The sequence below is a fragment of the Lissotriton helveticus genome, chromosome 1_1 (assembly GCF_964261635.1).
Source record: "Lissotriton helveticus chromosome 1_1, aLisHel1.1, whole genome shotgun sequence".
Taxonomy (NCBI): domain Eukaryota; kingdom Metazoa; phylum Chordata; class Amphibia; order Caudata; family Salamandridae; genus Lissotriton; species Lissotriton helveticus.
In genome coordinates, this window is record NC_136057.1 from 1,910,273,319 (window position 1) to 1,910,292,991 (window position 19,673).

At 47.0% G+C, this 19,673-nt stretch overlaps 1 protein-coding gene across 1 annotated transcript in view; it reads left to right on the forward strand.

The window, feature by feature from the left end:
* Positions 1–19,673, forward strand: part of KLHL20 (kelch like family member 20) — a 243,629-nt gene that overhangs the window by 142,576 nt on the left and 81,380 nt on the right. The window contains exons 6-9 of the mRNA XM_078643044.1: positions 70–185; positions 8,610–8,793; positions 8,892–9,035; positions 13,044–13,177. Coding sequence (XP_078499170.1) covers positions 70–185; positions 8,610–8,793; positions 8,892–9,035; positions 13,044–13,177 — 578 coding nt within the window. The remainder of the gene's footprint in view (positions 1–69; positions 186–8,609; positions 8,794–8,891; positions 9,036–13,043; positions 13,178–19,673) is intronic.

Sequence of the window (19,673 nt, forward strand, 5' to 3'; positions counted from 1 at the left end):
ATACCTTTACTATTCTGAGTCTACCAATTGACACTTACGTTCAATTCACTGTCACATCCTTTTGTTTAGGGACCTGGTGGATGAAGCCAAGAATTATCTGTTACTACCACAGGAACGGCCACTTATGCAGGGACCCAGGACCAGACCACGCAAGCCGATACGGTGCGGGGAAGTGCTCTTCGCAGGTATATGCAGACACTGAAAGAAGACAATAATTTCATGGTACTGGCTGTTTTGTATCCCCTTCTGTGGCTGGGTGGAAAGATCTGAATGTTTGTAGTTGTCATGACCTTTCGTATTTAATGCTGACCTAACTGTTCCTTGTGTAATAGGTACAAACTGGCACAAACCAGATGTCTCAGTAAGGCTACATTGCTATCCTCCTAAAATGTATATTAGTGTGAGATGAATTTTCTTCTACTTTTTCTTCTCTGAATTGAGTGTTTGTAATGTCGAATTTCTGTTGCACTGCATAACTTTTAAAAATACGTTTTCTATACCATTTCATCTCTATTGTTAAGGAATGAGCTTTCTGTAGTTCTGCTCATGTGGGACTGATTTGGTAAACAATCTTCCTGCTATATTTTCCTGTTTTTGTGACTGGTTATGTGAGTTTGCCTTGTTTTGATTCTGAACCTTTTTAAACCCTCAATCATTTATTTATTGGGATAAATTATCTTTTTTCGTTCTCTTGTAGTTCTAATGAGCTTTGGGTATGTTTCTCCTGTCATACAGAATACAGCCCCAAGAGGCACACATTTATTTGAAGTTAGCTGTGCAATGTATAAGGCTTTTTCTTTTTTTACAATCTGGGATAAAAACCAATAATATGCCACAAGTTCTGAAAGTGCTTAGCGGTTTGTATATGGGTTTCTGAACAGATTCCTTAAGTAAGGAAATCTTAAGCAGTAGGATCTGAGAGGTTTTTCCATGCATATAGTTCATTTCAGGCCAATGTTTGTTGGTGTTCCACAAAGAGCCACCACAAACTCAGCATGGATTAGTGTCCACTTCATTTGTTTTTCACTTTGTTTGCATTGTGTTTGCCTCTCTGTTTTTGTGATAAATGTATTGCACAGAAGAACCCTTGTGTTTCTTTTGTTAAATGTCAGCAAATGTGTTTTCCTTATTGAAATATGTATTGTTTTGAGTGATCTATTGGCTTTTAATGTAAAGAAAATAAATAAATACAATCTTTTAGACTTTTCGTAAATTGTAAGATGTGTCTATTTATCTAAAAACTGATTTCTCATCCATGTAATTTGAAACAAACTCCCCAAAAATGTTAATATGTGGCATTCGCTTACAATCCTCGGCTGTGATGTGGCGGTAGTTTGTTGTTGTTGTTTTTAAGTAGGTACCTTCCAGGTCATGGCTGTTATGTGTTATTATAAAAGATAGTTTTCCCTTCCTTTCATTGGCTGGATATAATGCATCATAAGTTGATTTGATGGGTTATATCCTGTTATTGAAAGTTGCACTTCTTGAATAGACATACAGTGAAATGGAATGGATCATCCACGGACCCCTGCCCCCGCTACCTCTTCAACCTCGGCAGCAAAGAAATCAGCGACTAACTCGCCCACATCCTCAACGCATTCATCACCATATTTGCCTTCCCCGATGGATGTAAACATACGAAGGTCAAACCCCTCCTCAAGAAACCCACAGCTGACCCCAGCGAACTCCATAACTACAGCCCCATCTTGCTGCTCCCCTTTCCCACCACAGTCCTCGAGAAGGCCATCAACCGCCAGTTCGCTGCACACCTGGTTGCTGCTTAATCCGGGTTCTGTGCCAACCACAACACCGATACCACCCTGATCGCCGTAACCAAAGACATCAGAATTCACATCGACCATGGGAAAACACCGGCCCTGATCCTCCTCCACCTCTCAGCTGCGTTCTATACAGTATCCCACCAAACCCTCATCAAGCGACTCCACCACGCCGGGATCCAGGGAGACACCCTCAAATGGATCGCATCCTTCCTCACAGGACTCACCCAGAGTATTTGCCTACCACCCTTCACCTAGAAACGCAAAAGCATCATCTGCAGCATCCCTCCAGGCTCAGCTCTCAGCCCCATCCTGTTCAACACCTGCATGTCACCCCGGCCAAACACACAGCCTCAACATCATATCCTACACTGACCACACTCCGCTCATCCTTTCGCTCTCCAAAGACCTCTCCACCTCCATAACCAACTTCCTCAACTGCATGACAAATCTGAAAGAAACAGGTTAGTATTAGATTCCTTACCTTAGAATATCCCCAGGCGTCAGTCTGGATCCGGAAACTTTTGCGTAGCAGTACCCCTGCGCGTCGGTAGGCGTCGTCTGCAGGCGTCCCCTGCGGCTCCGCGTCGTCGGCGTCGTGCGCCGTGATGACGTCGCTGGAGTATATAGACGCCGCCTCCGCGCGCTGACGTCAGTTCTTCTTTTTTCCGCGCCAGTTAGCGCAGATCCGAAGAGCAGTACTCTGGTCTTTTGACCAAGTGTTTGTAAAACTTAATCTTTCTACGGTGCCGGTAGGATGCCTGGGTTTAAGAGTTGCGACGAGTGCGACCGCATGATGTCGGTCACCGACCACCATCGACTCTGCCTCCGGTGTCTGGGCGCGGACCACGACGTGGAGTCCTGCGTCGACTGTCGGGCCTTGACTGGAAAAGCTAGGCGGGAGCGGTCCCGCAAGCTTCTCGAGCTCCGAGTGTCGGCCCCGCGTCGAGAGCGGTCCCGGTCCGGTCGGAGGTCGAGGGAGCGGTCGAGGGAACGATCGCGGAGCCGCCATGGGCGCTCCGGGAGTCGCCACCATTCCTCCGGTTCGTCAGGTAAGCACAAGAAGTCGGGTCGTCGCCATCGCACCCCCGACTCCCCCCGACGCCCGCGTGATGCGGCCGGGGGCTCGGGTGGCCCCACCCCCGCGGGCCCGCGTGGGTCACCGACGCCGTCTACCCCATACCCGTCGGTCCCTGGGGAAGGCGCGTCGCGTGAGGAGATCGAGGCCTTCCTCATTGCTATGAGGGCGAGGTCTCCTCCGGCGGGGCCTGCGGCGCCGTCGGTCCCGTCTGGGGGCCCGAGCGGTTCGGGTGCTTCTGCCCCGACGCCGCCGGTGGCTCCGGCCCCGGCGCCGCTGGGTCCCTCAGGTTCGTCGCCGGCTGGTCTCCCGGCCTCTCCGGCGTCGGTTCCTTTGGGCCAACCCGTGGTACCGCCTCCGCGTGGTGCAGCGACTCCGCCGTCGGCTCCGGCCGGCGTCGTGTCCCCGGCACCGACGCCGCGCGGCGCCACCCCCATTCCCTCCCCGACTCCGGACACGGAGTCGGACCGGCGTCGGCCGACGCCGGATCCGACGCCGATGGGGCCCGTTGACCCCGATGTCTATATCGTCGACCCAGAATATGGGTATGATGAGGATGAGTATGGAGAGGGTTGGGAGGGGTCTGAGGACCCTTTATCCCGTGCCTGCCAGTATGATGTGGACAGGGTAGGTGATCTGGGTGATGCCAGTGGCCTGGACGAGTCGCCCAACCCTGGGTTTGTCTCCCCGTCCCCTGTGGCGTCTGAGGCAGGTGCTGCCTATTCGGTGGTCCTGATGAGGGCTGCCAAGGCCTTGCACCTTGAGCTCCCCGTCGCGAAGGTCAAACCGAACATTCTGACCGAAGTGTTTAAACCGCAGTCATGCCCCCAGGAGCCTCTGCTGCCGTTTAATGAGGCCCTGACGGATGTCCTTTTGGGCACCTGGTCCAGGCCCGCTTCCGGTGCACCGGTTGACCGGAATGTTGCAAGGCGTCACCGTCCATGCTCGGACGACCCTGCCTTTTTATCCACCCATCCCTCCCCGGAGAGTCTGGTGATCCAGGCCTCCACTTCGCAGTCCGCATTTCCGTCGGCTCCGCCCGATCGGGAATCGAAGCGGTATGACCAGTTTGGTAAAAAGGTCTTTTCCTCTTTGAGCGCTGGACTGCGGTCTTGTAATACCGCGTGCCTCTTGGGCCGCTACACCCACTCCCTGTGGGATACGGTCGAAGAGTGTTTGCCGCAATGCCCCCAGGAAGTGCGGGACAAGCTCACCCGGGCCTTGGTTGAAGGCCGGGATGCGGCGCGGTACTCGATCCGTTGTGGTCTGGACACGACCGACTCACTGGGACGGGCCATGTCCACGACGGTGGCGATTCGTCGCCATGCTTGGCTGAGATCTGCCAACTTTTCGCCAGACGTCCAAAATACACTCATGGACATGCCATTTGATGGCAGTCGCCTGTTTGGTGACAAAGCGGACCACGCGCTGGAGCGCTTCAAGGACTCCAGGGTCACGGCCAAGTCCTTGGGTCTTTCGACCCAGCGCCAGCAGACGGGTTCGTTTCGCCCCTTTCGTGGCCAAGGGAGGGGCGGTCCCACACGTGCTGCCAGCCACGCGCCGCAGAACGCTCCCCAGCGCGGTGGCGGCCGTGGTTTCCGCCGTGGTGGCGGTAGAGGCCAGCGGCGTGGTCAGTCCACGCCTCCCTCCGCTGCTGCATCCAAGCCTTCCTAGTCCGAGCTTTCGGGCTCACGTGACGCCAGTGGGTGGCAGGGTTCGCCATCACCACTCCCGCTGGCGCGCGATAACATCGGACAGGTGGGTGCTGCAGCTCGTTCGAAGGGGCTATGCCCTCCCCTTCGAGTCCACTCCTCCAGCCATGCCACCGCAGAACCACCGTGTGTCGGGGGACCACTTGACACTTCTGCAGGAGGAAGTTACGGCCCTCTTGGCCAAGGGGGCCATCGAGCGCGTTCCTGGGCCAGAAGTAGGGTGTGGTTGCTACTCCCACTACTTTCTGGTACCCAAGAAGGACAAGGGAGGCCTGCGTCCTATCTTGGACCTGCGGAACGTCAACGGCTTCCTCCGGAAGGAGAAGTTCAAGATGTTGACTTTGGCTCAGGTCTTGGCTGCTCTAGACCCACAAGACTGGATGGTAGCGTTGGACTTGCAGGATGCGTATTTTCACATCCCCGTCCTGCCGGCCCACCGGCGTTACCTGCGGTTCACGGTAGGCCACGAGCACTTTCAGTTTATCGTGCTCCCATTCGGCCTTACCAGCGCCCCACGGGTGTTCACGAAAGTGATGGCGGTGGTCGCAGCTCATCTGCGCCGGTTAGGGGTTTCAGTCTTCCCCTACCTCGACGACTGGTTGTTGAAGGCGGGCTCGCCCCAGACAGTCGTCCACCACCTTCAGATGACGGCAGACCTCCTGCACGAGCTGGGGTTTTCCATCAATGTGCCGAAATCACACCTGTGTCCCTCTCAAAAGCTCCTTTTCATCGGAGCGGTTCTCGACTCGGCGCAGTTTCGGGTTTATCCCCCGGAACGGCGGGTCCGGGATATTCAGGCTCTGATTCCCATCTTTCAGCCGTTATCCCGGGTTTCGTCAGGTTGACGCTGCGGCTTCTGGGGCTGATGGCCTCCTGCATCCTACTGGTGCATCACGCCAGGTGGCGGATGCGGGCTCTGCAGTGGGACCTGAAGTTTCAGTGGGCCCAGCATCAGGGCAACCTATCCGACCATGTCCTGATCTCGGAGGGCACTGCGAGACAGTTGCAGTGGTGGCTTACGGACCGCGATTGGGTCAGAGGCAGATCCCTCTCCCTTCCCCAACCGGAGCACGTGGTTGTGACGGACGCGTCCCTCCAGGGCTGGGGTGGCCACTTGGGAGAGGCGGAGATCAGAGGCATCTGGTCTCCGGCGGAGTCCCGGCTCCATATCAACCTGTTGGAGCTACGGGCGATTCGCCTAGCACTGAAGGCATTCCTCCCCTTTGTCAACGGGAGTGTAGTGCAGGTGTTCACGGACAACACAACCGCCATGTGGTACTGCAACAAACAGGGCGGTGTGGGGTCGTGGACCCTTTGCCAGGAGGCTCTGCGTCTCTGGCAATGGCTGGAACGTCAGGGCGTGACTCTGACGGTTCAACACCTGGCAGGTTCTCTGAACGCCAGGGCGGACGAACTCAGCCGTCGGTGCTCGGTGGATCACGAATGGCGTCTGAACTCGGACGTGGCGAGAGGCCTCTTTCAGCAATGGGGAGAGCCTTGGTTAGATCTATTCGCCACAGAAGAGAACGCGCAATGTCATCAGTTCTGCGCGTTGGAGTTTCCAAGACGGCACTCGCTCGGCGACGCCTTTCGGCGCGAGTGGAGTTGCGGTCTGTTGTACGCCTTTCCGCCTATACCACTTCTGCCCAGAGTGCTGAAGAAGATCAGGCGCGACCGGGCCCAAGTTATCCTTGTGGCTCCGGACTGGGCTCGAAGATACTGGTATCCCGAGCTACTCAGCATGACAGTCGGTCCCTCGATCCGCCTGCCCCTTCAGGAGGACCTTCTGTCGCAGCAGCAGGGGACGGTCCTCCACCCGAACCTGTCCAGTCTCCACCTCCATGCGTGGAGATTGAGCGGCGACAGTTGAGGCCATTTGACTTGCCTCCTGAAGTCTGTGATGTCATTCTGGCAGCCAGGCGTCCCTCCACAAAGTCGGTATACGCCTGCCGGTGGAACAGATTTGTGGCATGGTGCACAGCAAAGGCTGTGGATCCCCTTTCTGCCCCTCTGTCTGAGGTTCTCCTCTTCCTCCTTTCCCTTGCCCAGCAGGGCTCTGCTCTGGGCACTATCAAGGGCTATCTTTCTGCCCTTTCCGCCTTCTTGAGGCTCCCTGATCAGCCATCTTTATTCAAGTCCCCTATTGTGTTAAGATTCTTGAAGGGCATCACGCACATGTATCCTCCAACTCCGTTCGTGATGCCTCAGTGGGACTTGAACCTGGTTCTGACTTTCCTGATGTGCGCTCCTTTTGAGCCCCTTCATTCCTGTCCTCTCCGTCTTCTCACTTTAAAGACGGCCTTCCTGGTAGCCATCACCTCTGCCAGGAGAGTGAGTGAGCTCCAGGCTCTTTCTATTCAACCTCCTTTCTTGTCTGTTCATCCTGATAAGGTGGTTCTTCGGACTAGACCTTCTTTCCTGCCCAAGGTAGTCTCTGCTTTTCACATTGGGCAGTCCATCACCTTGCCCTCCTTCTTCCCGCCTCCGCATCCTTCAAAGGATGAAGAGCGGCTCCATCGTCTGGACCCAAAACGTGCGCTTTCATTTTACCTGGATCGCACACGCCAGTTCCGGGTGGATGACCAACTGTTTGTTGGCTACGTGGGTGAGAAGAAGGGAAGGGCGGTACAGAAACGGACCATCTCTCGGTGGGTCGTCCTCTGCATCAAGGCATGCTACTCTTTGGCTCGGAAGGAGCCTCCTGTTGGGCTGAGGGCCCATTCCACTCGGGCCACGGCGGCTACTACTGCCCTGGGCCGGGGAGTCCCTTTGCAGGACATTTGCCAGGCGGCTACGTGGGCCTCGCTGCACACCTTTGCGAGGCACTACTGCCTGGACAGTCAAGTCCGGAGGGATGGCTTCTTTGGCCGTTCGGTCCTCCAGGACTTTCTGGTGTAGGTTTGTATTGGTTCGCAGACCCACCACCGGGGTTGGTATTGCTGGGGTATCTATTCTAAGGTAAGGAATCTAATACTAACCTGTTTCTTTCAGATGAACAAGTTACTTACCTTCGGTAACGATATATCTGTAAGAAACAGTAGTTAGTATTAGATTCCTTACCGCCCCACCCGTCCTCCCCGTTCTGCGAACTGATACCTAGGGTTAAGGTCATCCCTTTCAGGGCCCTAGTTTCAAATGGCACCAGTGTTAGTTCTCACATGGCTCTGCGTGTTCTGGCGTGGAAAAGCTGTGTGCAAAGAACTGACGTCAGCGCGCGGAGGCGCGGCGTCTATATACTCCAGCGACGTCATCACGGCGCACGACGCCGACGACGCGGAGCCGCAGGGGACGCCTGCAGACGACGCCTACCGACGCGCAGGGGTACTGCTACGCAAAAGTTTCCGGATCCAGACTGACGCCTGGGGATATTCTAAGGTAAGGAATCTAATACTAACTACTGTTTCTTACAGATATATCGTTACCGAAGGTAAGTAACTTGTTCCTGTGGCTGACTGGATGAGAACCAATTGCCTGAAGCTCAACACTGAGAAAACAGAAGTGATGATATTTCAGAACAACACCTCATGTGAAACGACGCTTGGTGGTCCACCGAACTCAGACCCACACCTGCAACCTTGGGATTATACAGGACCTCAAACTCACCATGAAACACTAGATAAAATCAGTTTCCTCCACCTGCTTCAGCACTCCAGTCAGCACCAGAAAGACCTTCACTCAAGCCCTAGTCAGCAGTCAACTGGACTACGGCAACACACTACACTGGAATTACCACCCAGCCTCTCTTGCCCTTGCATATACTCCACCTGCTGCCAAAGCTTCTGCGGATGACAGTCCTTCTCCTACCACGCCGGCAGTCCTGGAACAACTTTCCCCTGCACTTACGAACGTCTCACTTTTTCCCTGAATCCTGAAAGGAACTAGCGGCTTGTCTCTGTGACTGAACCCAGTTAGAATACAACGTCTGAATATCCTCTTGGGTGATTAGCTGTGCTCTCTAAATCCCGATTGATTGATCAATGGTGTGAATATTCACCTTTTGACAAGAAAGGTATACATTGTGGTTTTGTTTCTTTTCCACAGTGGGTGGCTGGTGCAGTGGTGACGCTATCTCAAGTGTGGAGCGCTATGACCCCCAGACCAATGAATGGCGCATGGTAGCTTCTATGAGTAAAAGGCGTTGTGGTGTTGGAGTCAGTGTCCTTGATGATCTTCTCTATGCTGTTGGCGGCCATGATGGTTCTTCATACCTGAATAGTGTTGAAAGGTGAGATTGACACTTTATTTTAATAAGGTTTTCAGATGTGAAAGTCCTGACACTCCTGTTCTCATATGATGGTGTTTTCCTTATATTTGTTTTTGCAGGTACGACCCGAAGACCAACCAGTGGAGCAGTGATGTGGCACCCACCAGCACATGCAGAACTAGTGTGGGAGTGGCAGTTCTTGGCGGATATCTTTATGCTGTGGGCGGACAGGATGGTGTCTCGTGCCTCAACATTGTTGAAAGGTATTTTAAAGAAAAAAATGTTCCCCTCCTTTTCCTAGTCTGCTCAAGGGATTTGCGTCTAAGAGAACGATTGGGTACAGTACCCTTTTACAAATTGTCAGTCAGTAAGGATAGTTAAGTTGGTATGGATAGTGATGCAAAACAAAATAACTGTAGTGTGGCCGCTTTTTTGCAGGTCCATGATGTATAGGAATTGCATGATCTTAATATTCTCAGTGGTGCATGATGTGCTATGCAGTTACCATGCTTTCTAGTAAAACTTCCTAGATACAAACGTTTTAGAAGTGAACACTTTTATTGTTTTTATTTCTCCTTTCACCCATTCTCTCCATTATGTTAATGATTTTGCTCCTCAAAATGTGTGCTTCTGCCCTGTATTCCCAAGTTACTTCCAGGTATTGAAGCCTACAAAATACAAAAGATGGTTGCATGTGGTAGGGTCAAAGCATCACATGTTCATTACTGTGCGATGCCTCGTACCTTGTCCTATTTTTTATGCTAAATCATATTTTATTTTTATTTTATTTTATTGAGTTTTATATCGCGCTGGCTAGACCCGGCGGTATCAGACCGCTTTACAACAGTGAGTTACACGAATAATAAAAAAACATTTTTCACAGAAATTTTGAAGTAAATGAAAATCATAAGAGGCAGAGAAGGAAAGGGGGACAAGAATATGAGTAAAAGAATAGGTGGGGAAGGGAGGAAGGGAACCTGAGGGGGGAGGGAGTAAAGGCAGTCAGGCGGAAAGAGAAAACATTCATTTAAAAGTCAAGGTATCATAACGATAAACATACGGTTAAGGTACAGTAATTAAAAGACGGAGTTGTACCGATTGAATAAGGAGAGTGGAAATATCATAGGGGGGGGGAGAAGGTAAAGGGGGAATAAAAGTAGTATTCTGAGAGCGAGAGTGGGAGAGGGGGGAGGCGGGGGGGGGAATCAAGTTAAGGCAGACTAGAAAGCGGGATAAAATGTTAGAGGATCGTCAGAGGGAGAACGGAGGCAAGGGGAAAGGACCGAGGTCAAAACAAGATGGTAGGTAAAGGTCCTGGGAATCGACAATGGCCAGCGACAAAATGGCAGGCAGAGCAAATTTCAAAGAGTCAAACAGTCCATAGATGCAAACCAGGGAGCAGGATTAAAGTGCAAAGAAGTCAAAGTCAAAAGGGAGGAGATGCAGTTCCAAAACCAAAAGTGGGTGAAAGGGAGAAGAGGAGTACAGGCTCAGGACCACTGGGGCTTCGATATAGGCAGTCCGCCGGTCATAGCTCCCGCACGCCCATACCTGGAAAAGGATTCACCCTTCACAAAGGCGGGTGGAAGGGAGAAGGGGTGTGCAGGTTCTGGACCACTGGGGTATCGATATAGGCCGTCAGCCGGTCGTGGCTCCCAGACCACCATAATTGGACAAGGTCTCTCGAGCACATCCAGGCGAGCGGCCAGCATGGGGAGGCTGCGCGGCAGCAGCGAGGACTGGCCGGCAGCCAGTGAACACAGAGCAGCGCCATGGCTGGGCCCATCATCAGCCATCCGCGGCGACTCGGTCCGAGGAAGGGAGCAGAGGGGAAGAATAGCAGCAGCGGTGGTGGGACGATAAATGACATGCCCCGATGTCCAGCTGGGTAGGTGGCGGTCACAGGAGAACCCAGTCGGACTCCTCGATAGCCGAACCAAGCGACTCCACAGGGCATGCGCCAAATAGTCTTGATGTCCCGGGCAATAGGACTCACGCTCCAGAGCAATCCTACAGCATCCGGAGCCATCCGAAGGATCCAGAACGGAGCACAGCCTGGACAGTCATCAGGAGGATGATTAGTTCCGAAGGCGGCGGTATAGGCGGAAATAGAATCAACATCAGTGGGATAAGGTAAGCCATGCCTGATGTCCGGCTGGGTAGGTGACGGCCGCGGCAGAAAGCCGGGCCAGACTTCTCATTAGCCGAATCAAGCGGCTCCACTGGGCATCGGCCAAGTCATCTCAGTGTCCGCTGTTGGGATGGGGAGAAAATTACGGGGGGAAAGGTGGTTTTAAGGCCAGAACGGCAGTCACTGACTGGGAGCTCCCGGCTGGAGCTCCTCACCGGGCGGCCATTTTGTTCTTGATTCCATTCAAAGAGGAGCCTGGAATTTATTTCTGATTAGAGGCAGTGGCCTCGGTTTTTCTCACTTCTATGCAATAATACCCTCTGAATAATATGGTATGCTGAAGGGAAGATTGTAATATTCTTTCACAAGTGAGTCCCATGCCCCGTACTTGAAGGAATTGATTGGGTAATAGCAGTAGGCTGTACTTCTGCAGACAACAGTTCAGGTAATTTTCTTCTCCAAATAGTGGAGAACTCTCTTAGATGCTAGAATGGGTCACTTATCCTGTTCTGAAGCTTTTAAGTGCTCTACAAAACACAATTTGGGCTCTAAGTTCGTCATATTGCACATTTAAAAGTAATTGGCATTCTTTAGAATTATTTACTTATGGATGGTGAAAAAGACTGGCTTCTTTGAAAAGCAAACCACTTCAAGTAAATCAAACTGTGGTGGCCAACCTTAGAGTTTTCCCAAGTAGTTCTGCATGAGAACAATGCTAGAAAAAATGACTGGGTGAGTGTATGCTCCCCATGCACATCTGCATTGATCTGACGACCAAGAGCTTGAATCTCCACGCTCCGACTCAGCCTCTCAATTTTGACTCTGGTTTAATGAGTATAATCAAATGAGTAGTAGTATCACCTGTTATTTACACCATTTAGAAATAGAAGATGTGCAGAATGAAGCAGTGTATCAAAAGCAAAGTAATATGTCTAGCCAAAATGTAACATGATTCGGTCTACTGGCTACAAGAAAAATCAATCTTATAGGCAACTTGCATAAAGCAGGGAGTCTTTGAAGACCGGTTCTAGTGTCATAAAAATCTGGCAAGTAGGAGTACTGTGAAGTTCTTCATCGTACATCAAGCATGCAGACTACAAGATTTATTTTTAGTTATAATTTGTTACTGTATTTTCTTCTATCATTGTTTTAAAATATGTCCCAAAAAAGGTATCTCTTCGACATCAGAGACAGGAAAGAACAATGAAAAAAATGTGCTTCCCTCATCCACACCTTTATGCGAAGATAGTTTAGAACTTTTTAAAATGGTATTGGGGATATCCTTCCACTATTCTGAGTGCTATGCCAACTTCAGTGATCAGCAATATTCTCTTAAACAGAATGCTCTTGTTTATATCGTTCCTTCCCTGCTCTTGTTTAGTTTAAGCTTATCAATGTGATCAGGCCTCATTCCTTAAAATATGCCTTGTTTGGGATTTTGCGATGCCATACATAATGAGAGTATACTAAGGTAGCAGATGCGAAGTGTCTCCCTCATTTTTTTAAATATACAGGACCATCATCATGAAGCACCTCCTGGTTAAAACACCATTTTAAGTGTAGTGCTGCTCTTATAGCAAAAGTCTTTGAAATAAGTTTCTGTTGTTTTAGATTATTTAGGGGACAATGCAATTAGATCATTTTAATCCATATGTAAATATATTCATTGCACTTGGAAATTAGACTATATGCTGGCCACTGAATTGGGTATTTATGCTCTTGCTATGCAAATGAAGGAAGCAGTGGTATTGTCTGCTAAGCTAGGTGATCTCCTGTATTGTCATGTGAGAGTTTGAAGTGCTATTTCCGCTGAGCAATATCTTTTAACGTCTCCATGAGTGACGGTGTCTTTGTTGCAGTGTTTTCTGACTGACTGCCTTCACAACCAAAAAGCTACTGTGTGCATGCATCACAGTTTCGTTGTTAGGTAGGTCTGCCCCATCCAGCGACTTTAAAGCATCACGTGCTGCATGCTCCGACCACTCCAACTAAGTTTGACCCTAAAGCTTAGCTATTAGTTGCTTTTCCAGAGCACCGCGATCCAACTACCTGCCCGAAATGTATATTTATAATTTTGTGTGCCTTTTTTTGGTAAAAAAAAAATCCAACTATATAGTTTCTTGTTTCTGTTTGTCTGCAGATATGATCCAAAAGAGAACAAGTGGACTCGAGTGGCATCCATGAGTACAAGGCGCTTGGGCGTGGCAGTGGCAGTCTTAGGGGGCTTCCTCTATGCAGTAGGAGGTTCAGATGGGACCTCTCCTCTTAATACTGGTAGGGGGCGTGTGTATTGGGAGTGTGCATTTATTTTTTAATCCTGGTGCATCGTAGGCTGCAGAGATCTTCATTTTGATTGATGTCGCTTTTTGTACTTGAGATTTCACCACATGCTCAAAAAGAATCAGACAGAAATATATCAAAGAACTTGGCATTTCCCAGAGAAGCTGTCCTTCCAAAAGGATTGGTTAGTTCCGCACTGTCATCTCCGGACATATGCTTTTCACTGAATAGCTGTAAACTTAGTTACAAATGGGCTCCATATGAATAATTGTTAACATCATATAATTTCAAACGTGCTTAGATTGTAGATATGTTGAAAACCATGGCAAAAGGAATGACTACTCCTTTCAAGTCTCTGTTTGCCACCTACATGGAAAACATTGATCCAAATTGTCTCCTTTACCTGTTCTTTTTGTTACTATTGCTCTTCTCTGGCCTTCTGTGTTCACTCACCCCTAGTTCACTACTCGCATCTAGCATAGTAGGATGCTATGCTGGGCTTCCGGGAGGTGTATTCACAAAAGAGCTCACTGGGGAATGTTATACATTTGATGGTTGGGTTTAGAAATATGGCCACCACTAAAGGCTCCATCGCCAGTAAGAACAAGAGGGACGTCCCTGCGGGGTGCCCTGTGATGGGTTAAAGTTGCCAGATAATAGAGCATTAAATCTGATGCATGCCGTTGGTTGGATATATAGGTCAAAGACCATCAATTTAAATTGAATTCATTCAGCACTGAACACAGGAAAGTTCACAATGCCATGTTGAAAGATTTCTGTGTGTCCAGTCGTATTGCAGGGGAATCCAGTAGTTCAGCTTTTTCCAATACATGGCAAAACAGCCTCATGTAACCATTGGCTAGCCTTCCATTTGTGAACCCAGTTAGTCATGTGTATTAATTGCTGTTGAAAAGACTATAACTGGTACGGAGTATGATTTTGTATCATCCAATATTAGTTTATTCTAAATCCACCTGGTAAGCAGCTCTCATCTGAGGCTGGTCACAGCACAGACCGCTGAAACCTCTCTGTGCTCTCTCTAAATTCAGAGATTATAGAACATTATTTTTTGCATAAACTCTATCAGGTACCAGACACCTCCCTTTCTAATAAAAAATAAAGTGTTAATAAGTAAAGAAACGGGGCTGAGAATTTTAAGAACTAGCTCGGATGATGTAATCACCAATAGCATTTCAAAATTTGTATCTTCTGCTTGGGTTATACAAAAGAAATTCCTACCCCACAATACAGTGTAAGCTTGATGACGCTCAACAAGTTTTTAATATTTATCATTGACGTTTTTTCTATGTGTACTACTTAGTGATTTTTTTGTATCTAGATAAGATGAATTGTTGGTTTTATATATTTTACTTGATTTTAAATTTGATGTGGTCTGTATGCAATGAACGTAATTGTTTTATGTAAATGTTTTGTTTTAAGGATGTTGCATCCAAAATAAACTAAACTGAATTGAAAGTATTCATCAGTTATGGGATTTACAGAAGAGTAGAAGAGTGTTTAAAAAAAACATTTACTCATAGTCCGATTAATAAACGTCCCACATAGTTTGACAGATAACCTGGTTTCTTAATCAACCTCTCACTCCTGAGTGAACTTTGTACCTTACAATTCATTTTCATACCATTTTGAACATTCTCTTTAATTTTGCTCTTTACCACTTCTTCCATATCCTGAAATCTTATGTTTCCACTGTATTGGGAAGCAATATCCCAACTCTATTCTGCCTTGAATATTTCGACCAACCACCTTCACGTACTAGATACTTAATTTTAACAGTCCCACCAACTTGTACATGTGTATGTTTATTTTCTCTTTCTCATACTTTTTTCCAACTCTTCCCCTCTGACACTTTCATTGCCAGGCACATCCTTTCTTCTATTTACCTGTGCCAATTTCAGCTTTATGCCAGGGTTCTTTCTCCGAACATCAATAATAGGTTTGCCAGTAATAGAATAAGGAGTCAACCTGTACCTTTCTATTCTGAGTTCTCTTCTTCCCTCCAATCCTTTCAATTAGAATTTGCAAGTTGTATTTTTTTTAATACTCTGCTCAGTCTCTCAATCGTCCTGTTCGCTTCAGAATGACATAATGCATACTAATGTCTAATCCCTCTTTAGTTTAGGAACTCTTCCGCTCCTTTATAAACAAGTTGCACCCCATTATCACTCAATACCGACTCTGGGGTACCTTCCCTACTAAACACCTCTCGAAGAAACCTGATAGCATCTATAGTTTCTATGCCATTGGCTGTACTGTAAAGCATTTGTGCCCACATACAATAATGCAGTGAAAACACTACCATTAGACACCACATCAGTTTAGAAAAAACAGGTAATCTTTATCTAAACCTAACAAGACCAAAGCGACAAAAATCCACACTACATATACCCAGATATCCTCAAAAATAGGTTATTCACACAAATAAAGCTTGTAGCAACAAATAACTCCACCCGGAGCTATACGATGTTGTGACAGATGAAAATCCAAAGTACAGTGCCGATCGCGAAGTGCGCAGCGTCGGGCGCAGAGTCAAACAGACCCCCAAAGAACAGAACCTTGGTAAATGATGAAAGCAAAGAAGGCGCGCAGCATCAAGGAGGTGATGCATCGTTGGCGGCGGTTCCTTATGACCACAGTGATGCGTTTGTTCCTTATGACCCCAGGGGAGGTAAGGCCTCTGTTCCTTACTCCATTCTCCTGTCTAATCACCCCAGCGCAAGCAATACATCCCAGTTTCATTTATAGAGACAACAACACCCTCTAACTCGAAATCATCTTTTTGCCACAAATCAAATGTGACTTTGTCGATATTGCATCTTACCATAAATTGGCCTTGTAATCTTTCTTCCAGTGTCTTACCAAACTTATTTCAGGATGCCAGTTGCATAGGTCATTATTAAGACTCTCAACTATAAGTTTCCAGTATAGTATTACCCTTAGGAAGGCAGTTCCGATCTGATTTGTTTTTGCATATTTTAAATTAATTGAACACTGCTACATCCTTACTACAGACGTAGTTCCAGTAAGTGATAGATCACCTCTTCTTCTGAATTTTAGCAGAGAAGTACTGAGGACGATTTCCAGGGAAACTTGTTTCTAAATTAGTGGACGATTTCTTAAAATCAAGAGGAAGTAGACAACCCTCAGTATAAGCCAATTAAAAACCAAAGGACCCTATATCTTGTTGCCTTTCATCTGCAAAACAATTTCACCACCATCTGCTATATCATCATCATCCTCATCCACTGTCGCCTCTCCTATCATCCGTTTTCTACTCTTTCTTGTTCCTCTGGAGAACTGCGGGACAATGTCGCTCGTGGCTGGTACATTTTTCATATTGTAGAAAAACAAGCAAAACATTGTGTATAATTGGGTTCTTCACAACCTGTTCATGAAATTGTACACTAGATCCTACCCTCCATTACTCAGTATAGTCAGCTGCACCAGCTTTTCGTGATTTTGTGAATTACATATTTATCGCAAAATTGACCTAGGTGCTCGAATCCCGCAAATTCGTACCCAGGGGGGTGTGAAAAAATCAAGTGTTGCTTCCCTGCTTTTTTTTTTTATTATAGTTTGTGGCCTCCCATACCTGAAAACAGGAATCTGCACTTGGCTTTCACTTGCTGCCAAGCCACATACCACAACACATATGGTCTGTCCCTAGAGGAGAAGTTCGAATCAAAGCCTGGCAGAAAGCGAATGCCTTGCTGCAATGCGTCCTAGCATTTGCCTGCCTGGGGCACTAATGCATGTGACGCTCAGCTTGTTTGCCGCAATCATGCCCCCCCCCCACCACCCGGAAAATAATATTGTCATTCCTGGGTGCCCTACAGGGAGTGACAAAAAAAAGACTGTTGGGTATATGAAGTCACCTATTTTTTTTAAAAACGCCATTGTGAGTAAGAGTTGCGAGCACACATTTGAAAAATGCTGGGGCATTACATGTAAAGTCATCAACTGTGCTGATTTATGAAACAGAAGTACAGTTACAGAGTATTTACTTTGCGTTACTGTAACAGGAATGAAAAGAATGTTCTGAAATGGTACTGCTCTATAAACAAAACCGCATTGTTTGTTAAATTACAAAGCAAGACCGATTCAAGGCATTAACCTTTCTTTCCTTTTCTGCAAATGCAAAGTAATTGCTCTGTAGCTCTACTACTTATAGATGAGGGAGCCTGCCAAATCATGGGTAGAGGCCAGTCAGGGTCCTGATTGAGCTTATGATAAAGGTTACAAGAAATGTAGTATTTTTATGTTTTTTCACTTTAATGCATTCAATTATCTTACTGCTTTGAGTAACATTTAGCAAAAAAGTAGTAGATTAAGAAACCTTTTTGAACCCACCGCCCTAACAACAATACTATCAGTGAACCAAGAGACTAGTCTGTTGTCAGGTGCCAACTACATGTGGCTTATTTTGCTATTATAGATAGGACAACATGAAAATCAATCAGTCCATGTACATATTTGCCTACGATTACACAATTCGGTAAAGCAGGAAGCTGGAGCAGTATTATTGATTTTTGTGTAAAATGCAAATCCCGAACACACGTATTTGAAGGTGCTCTCATATCTATAATGTACAAAAAGGAATCTCAGTGAAATAAAGCATTTGTCTAAGATTATAAAGTTGGGTCATCCTAGAAGCCGGGATTGACTCTATGCAATTCAGCGAGTACATGGGTATCTCTTTCTGATGCCAATGGTTAATTATTTGTCCTTAAATCTTGCAGTATGAAATTAGAGCGTGGGTGACAGGCAGATTCCCATTTTAATAGGACATAACTATGAAATGCTACTAAAATAAGGTGCCAAAATAGCCACAGAAATGCTATGTCTGTCACAAAATTTCTATTTTTGTGCCGCAAAATGTCCTAATCCATCCCGCAATATCCTGGGGGGGGGGGTCTGTATAGTACCTGAAATTATATGTGGGAGAGAATAACCACACAACAAAACTTGTGAAGCATACCCAAATAAATGATCTTCACCCAGCAGGAGATTTTTGTAGCAAAGAATGTCCTAAATTGAACTACGGTGTAATTCTCTTATTGTAACATGATTTTCCTTTTCTATTTATTTATTTATATAATCCGATGAGCGATTAGCCACCACAAACTGTACTGAAAGTCTTACCAGTAAGGTTTTTGGGATATTTCCCTTTGTTGCCCAAAATGTTCTGAAACCATATGAATGGCACCCAAATTTGATGATGCTGCTTTTGCTGTCTCAAATGCCTGATATATCCATACTGTGTTCCTACTTCGTACACGCGCAGCACAGAGGGAGATGAAACATTGGTTTGTAGTTTGTATGCTCTTGTCATAGCTGTCCAATTCCTTTATCTCACCTCTCAGCGCCTAGACGCCTTGGCATTCGAGCACTCTATAAAACCATATCCTATCCTATCCTGCCATGCACACGTTGGATTAGGGACTGAAACCTCACACTGAGTGAGACTGTTCTGGGAAAATCGTTCTGGGGAAAATCCATCGTGTTAGGGTTTCTTGTGAACCAGCTCCACTTGCCTCAAGCTGGTTCTGTGATCTGCGAGGTACTCCTTGTGAAACAACTTTCACCAGTAAACAACACAGTGAACCTTTTGAAATGTACACAGCTCATTGTGGTAATTACAGATAGTGTGAAAATTGTGTCTCCACAAATATAAAAAATTGAGAAAATGTGGAATACGCTATTATGGACTTAGAAGGCTTTAACCCAGCACATCCTCTTCTCTTTAAAAAAAAAAGCTACAAACAGATTTTTTATCTGGTAAACGACGACTCCAAATTGAAAAGACGTTCCAAATAAGTTAGGCTGTTAAAAAAAAAAAATAGCAAATGAACATTTGCCCAGCAGGAGTATTAGTCACAGACCTAATGCCTCATCTACCAAGCACCCCTCAATTCATTCTGGTCAGAGCACAGATTGCTGAAACTTCACAGCTCCCTCTGTGCTATCCTCTTTGAACACTCTACATACAGAGATTCTAGAACTTCATTAACCGCATAAGCTGTCAGATACTAGAGTAGTGTTAGGACCTCCTAAGTCTTGTGGTGCGAATCTTAGCACAGATCTGGCAGTCCAATTTAATTAATGAAATCCGCCTATAACTCTTTATCTAGGGGTCTTTCCTTTCTGTATTACAACAAGCATTTCATCCGCTCCAAACCTTTAATTACTCCATTCTTTGCAAAGTTTAGACAAAGCTTTTCCATGTGTTCTGTTAGTTTTGATTGCCAGTTCCTTTAGAAGGATATCAGAAACCCATCAGTTCTTGGTGCTTTGCTAACTTTAAGTGGTTTGATTGGTGTAAAAATTGTCAATTTTGTTCTTAAATCCTGGTTTTAATTTGGATTCTAGTGGCGTTTATGATAATTTATCTTAGTATGCTTGGCACTCCTTTGTGGAGATGTTTGTGTTAGATTTATAAAGTTTAGAACAGAACTAATAGCAGTCTAAG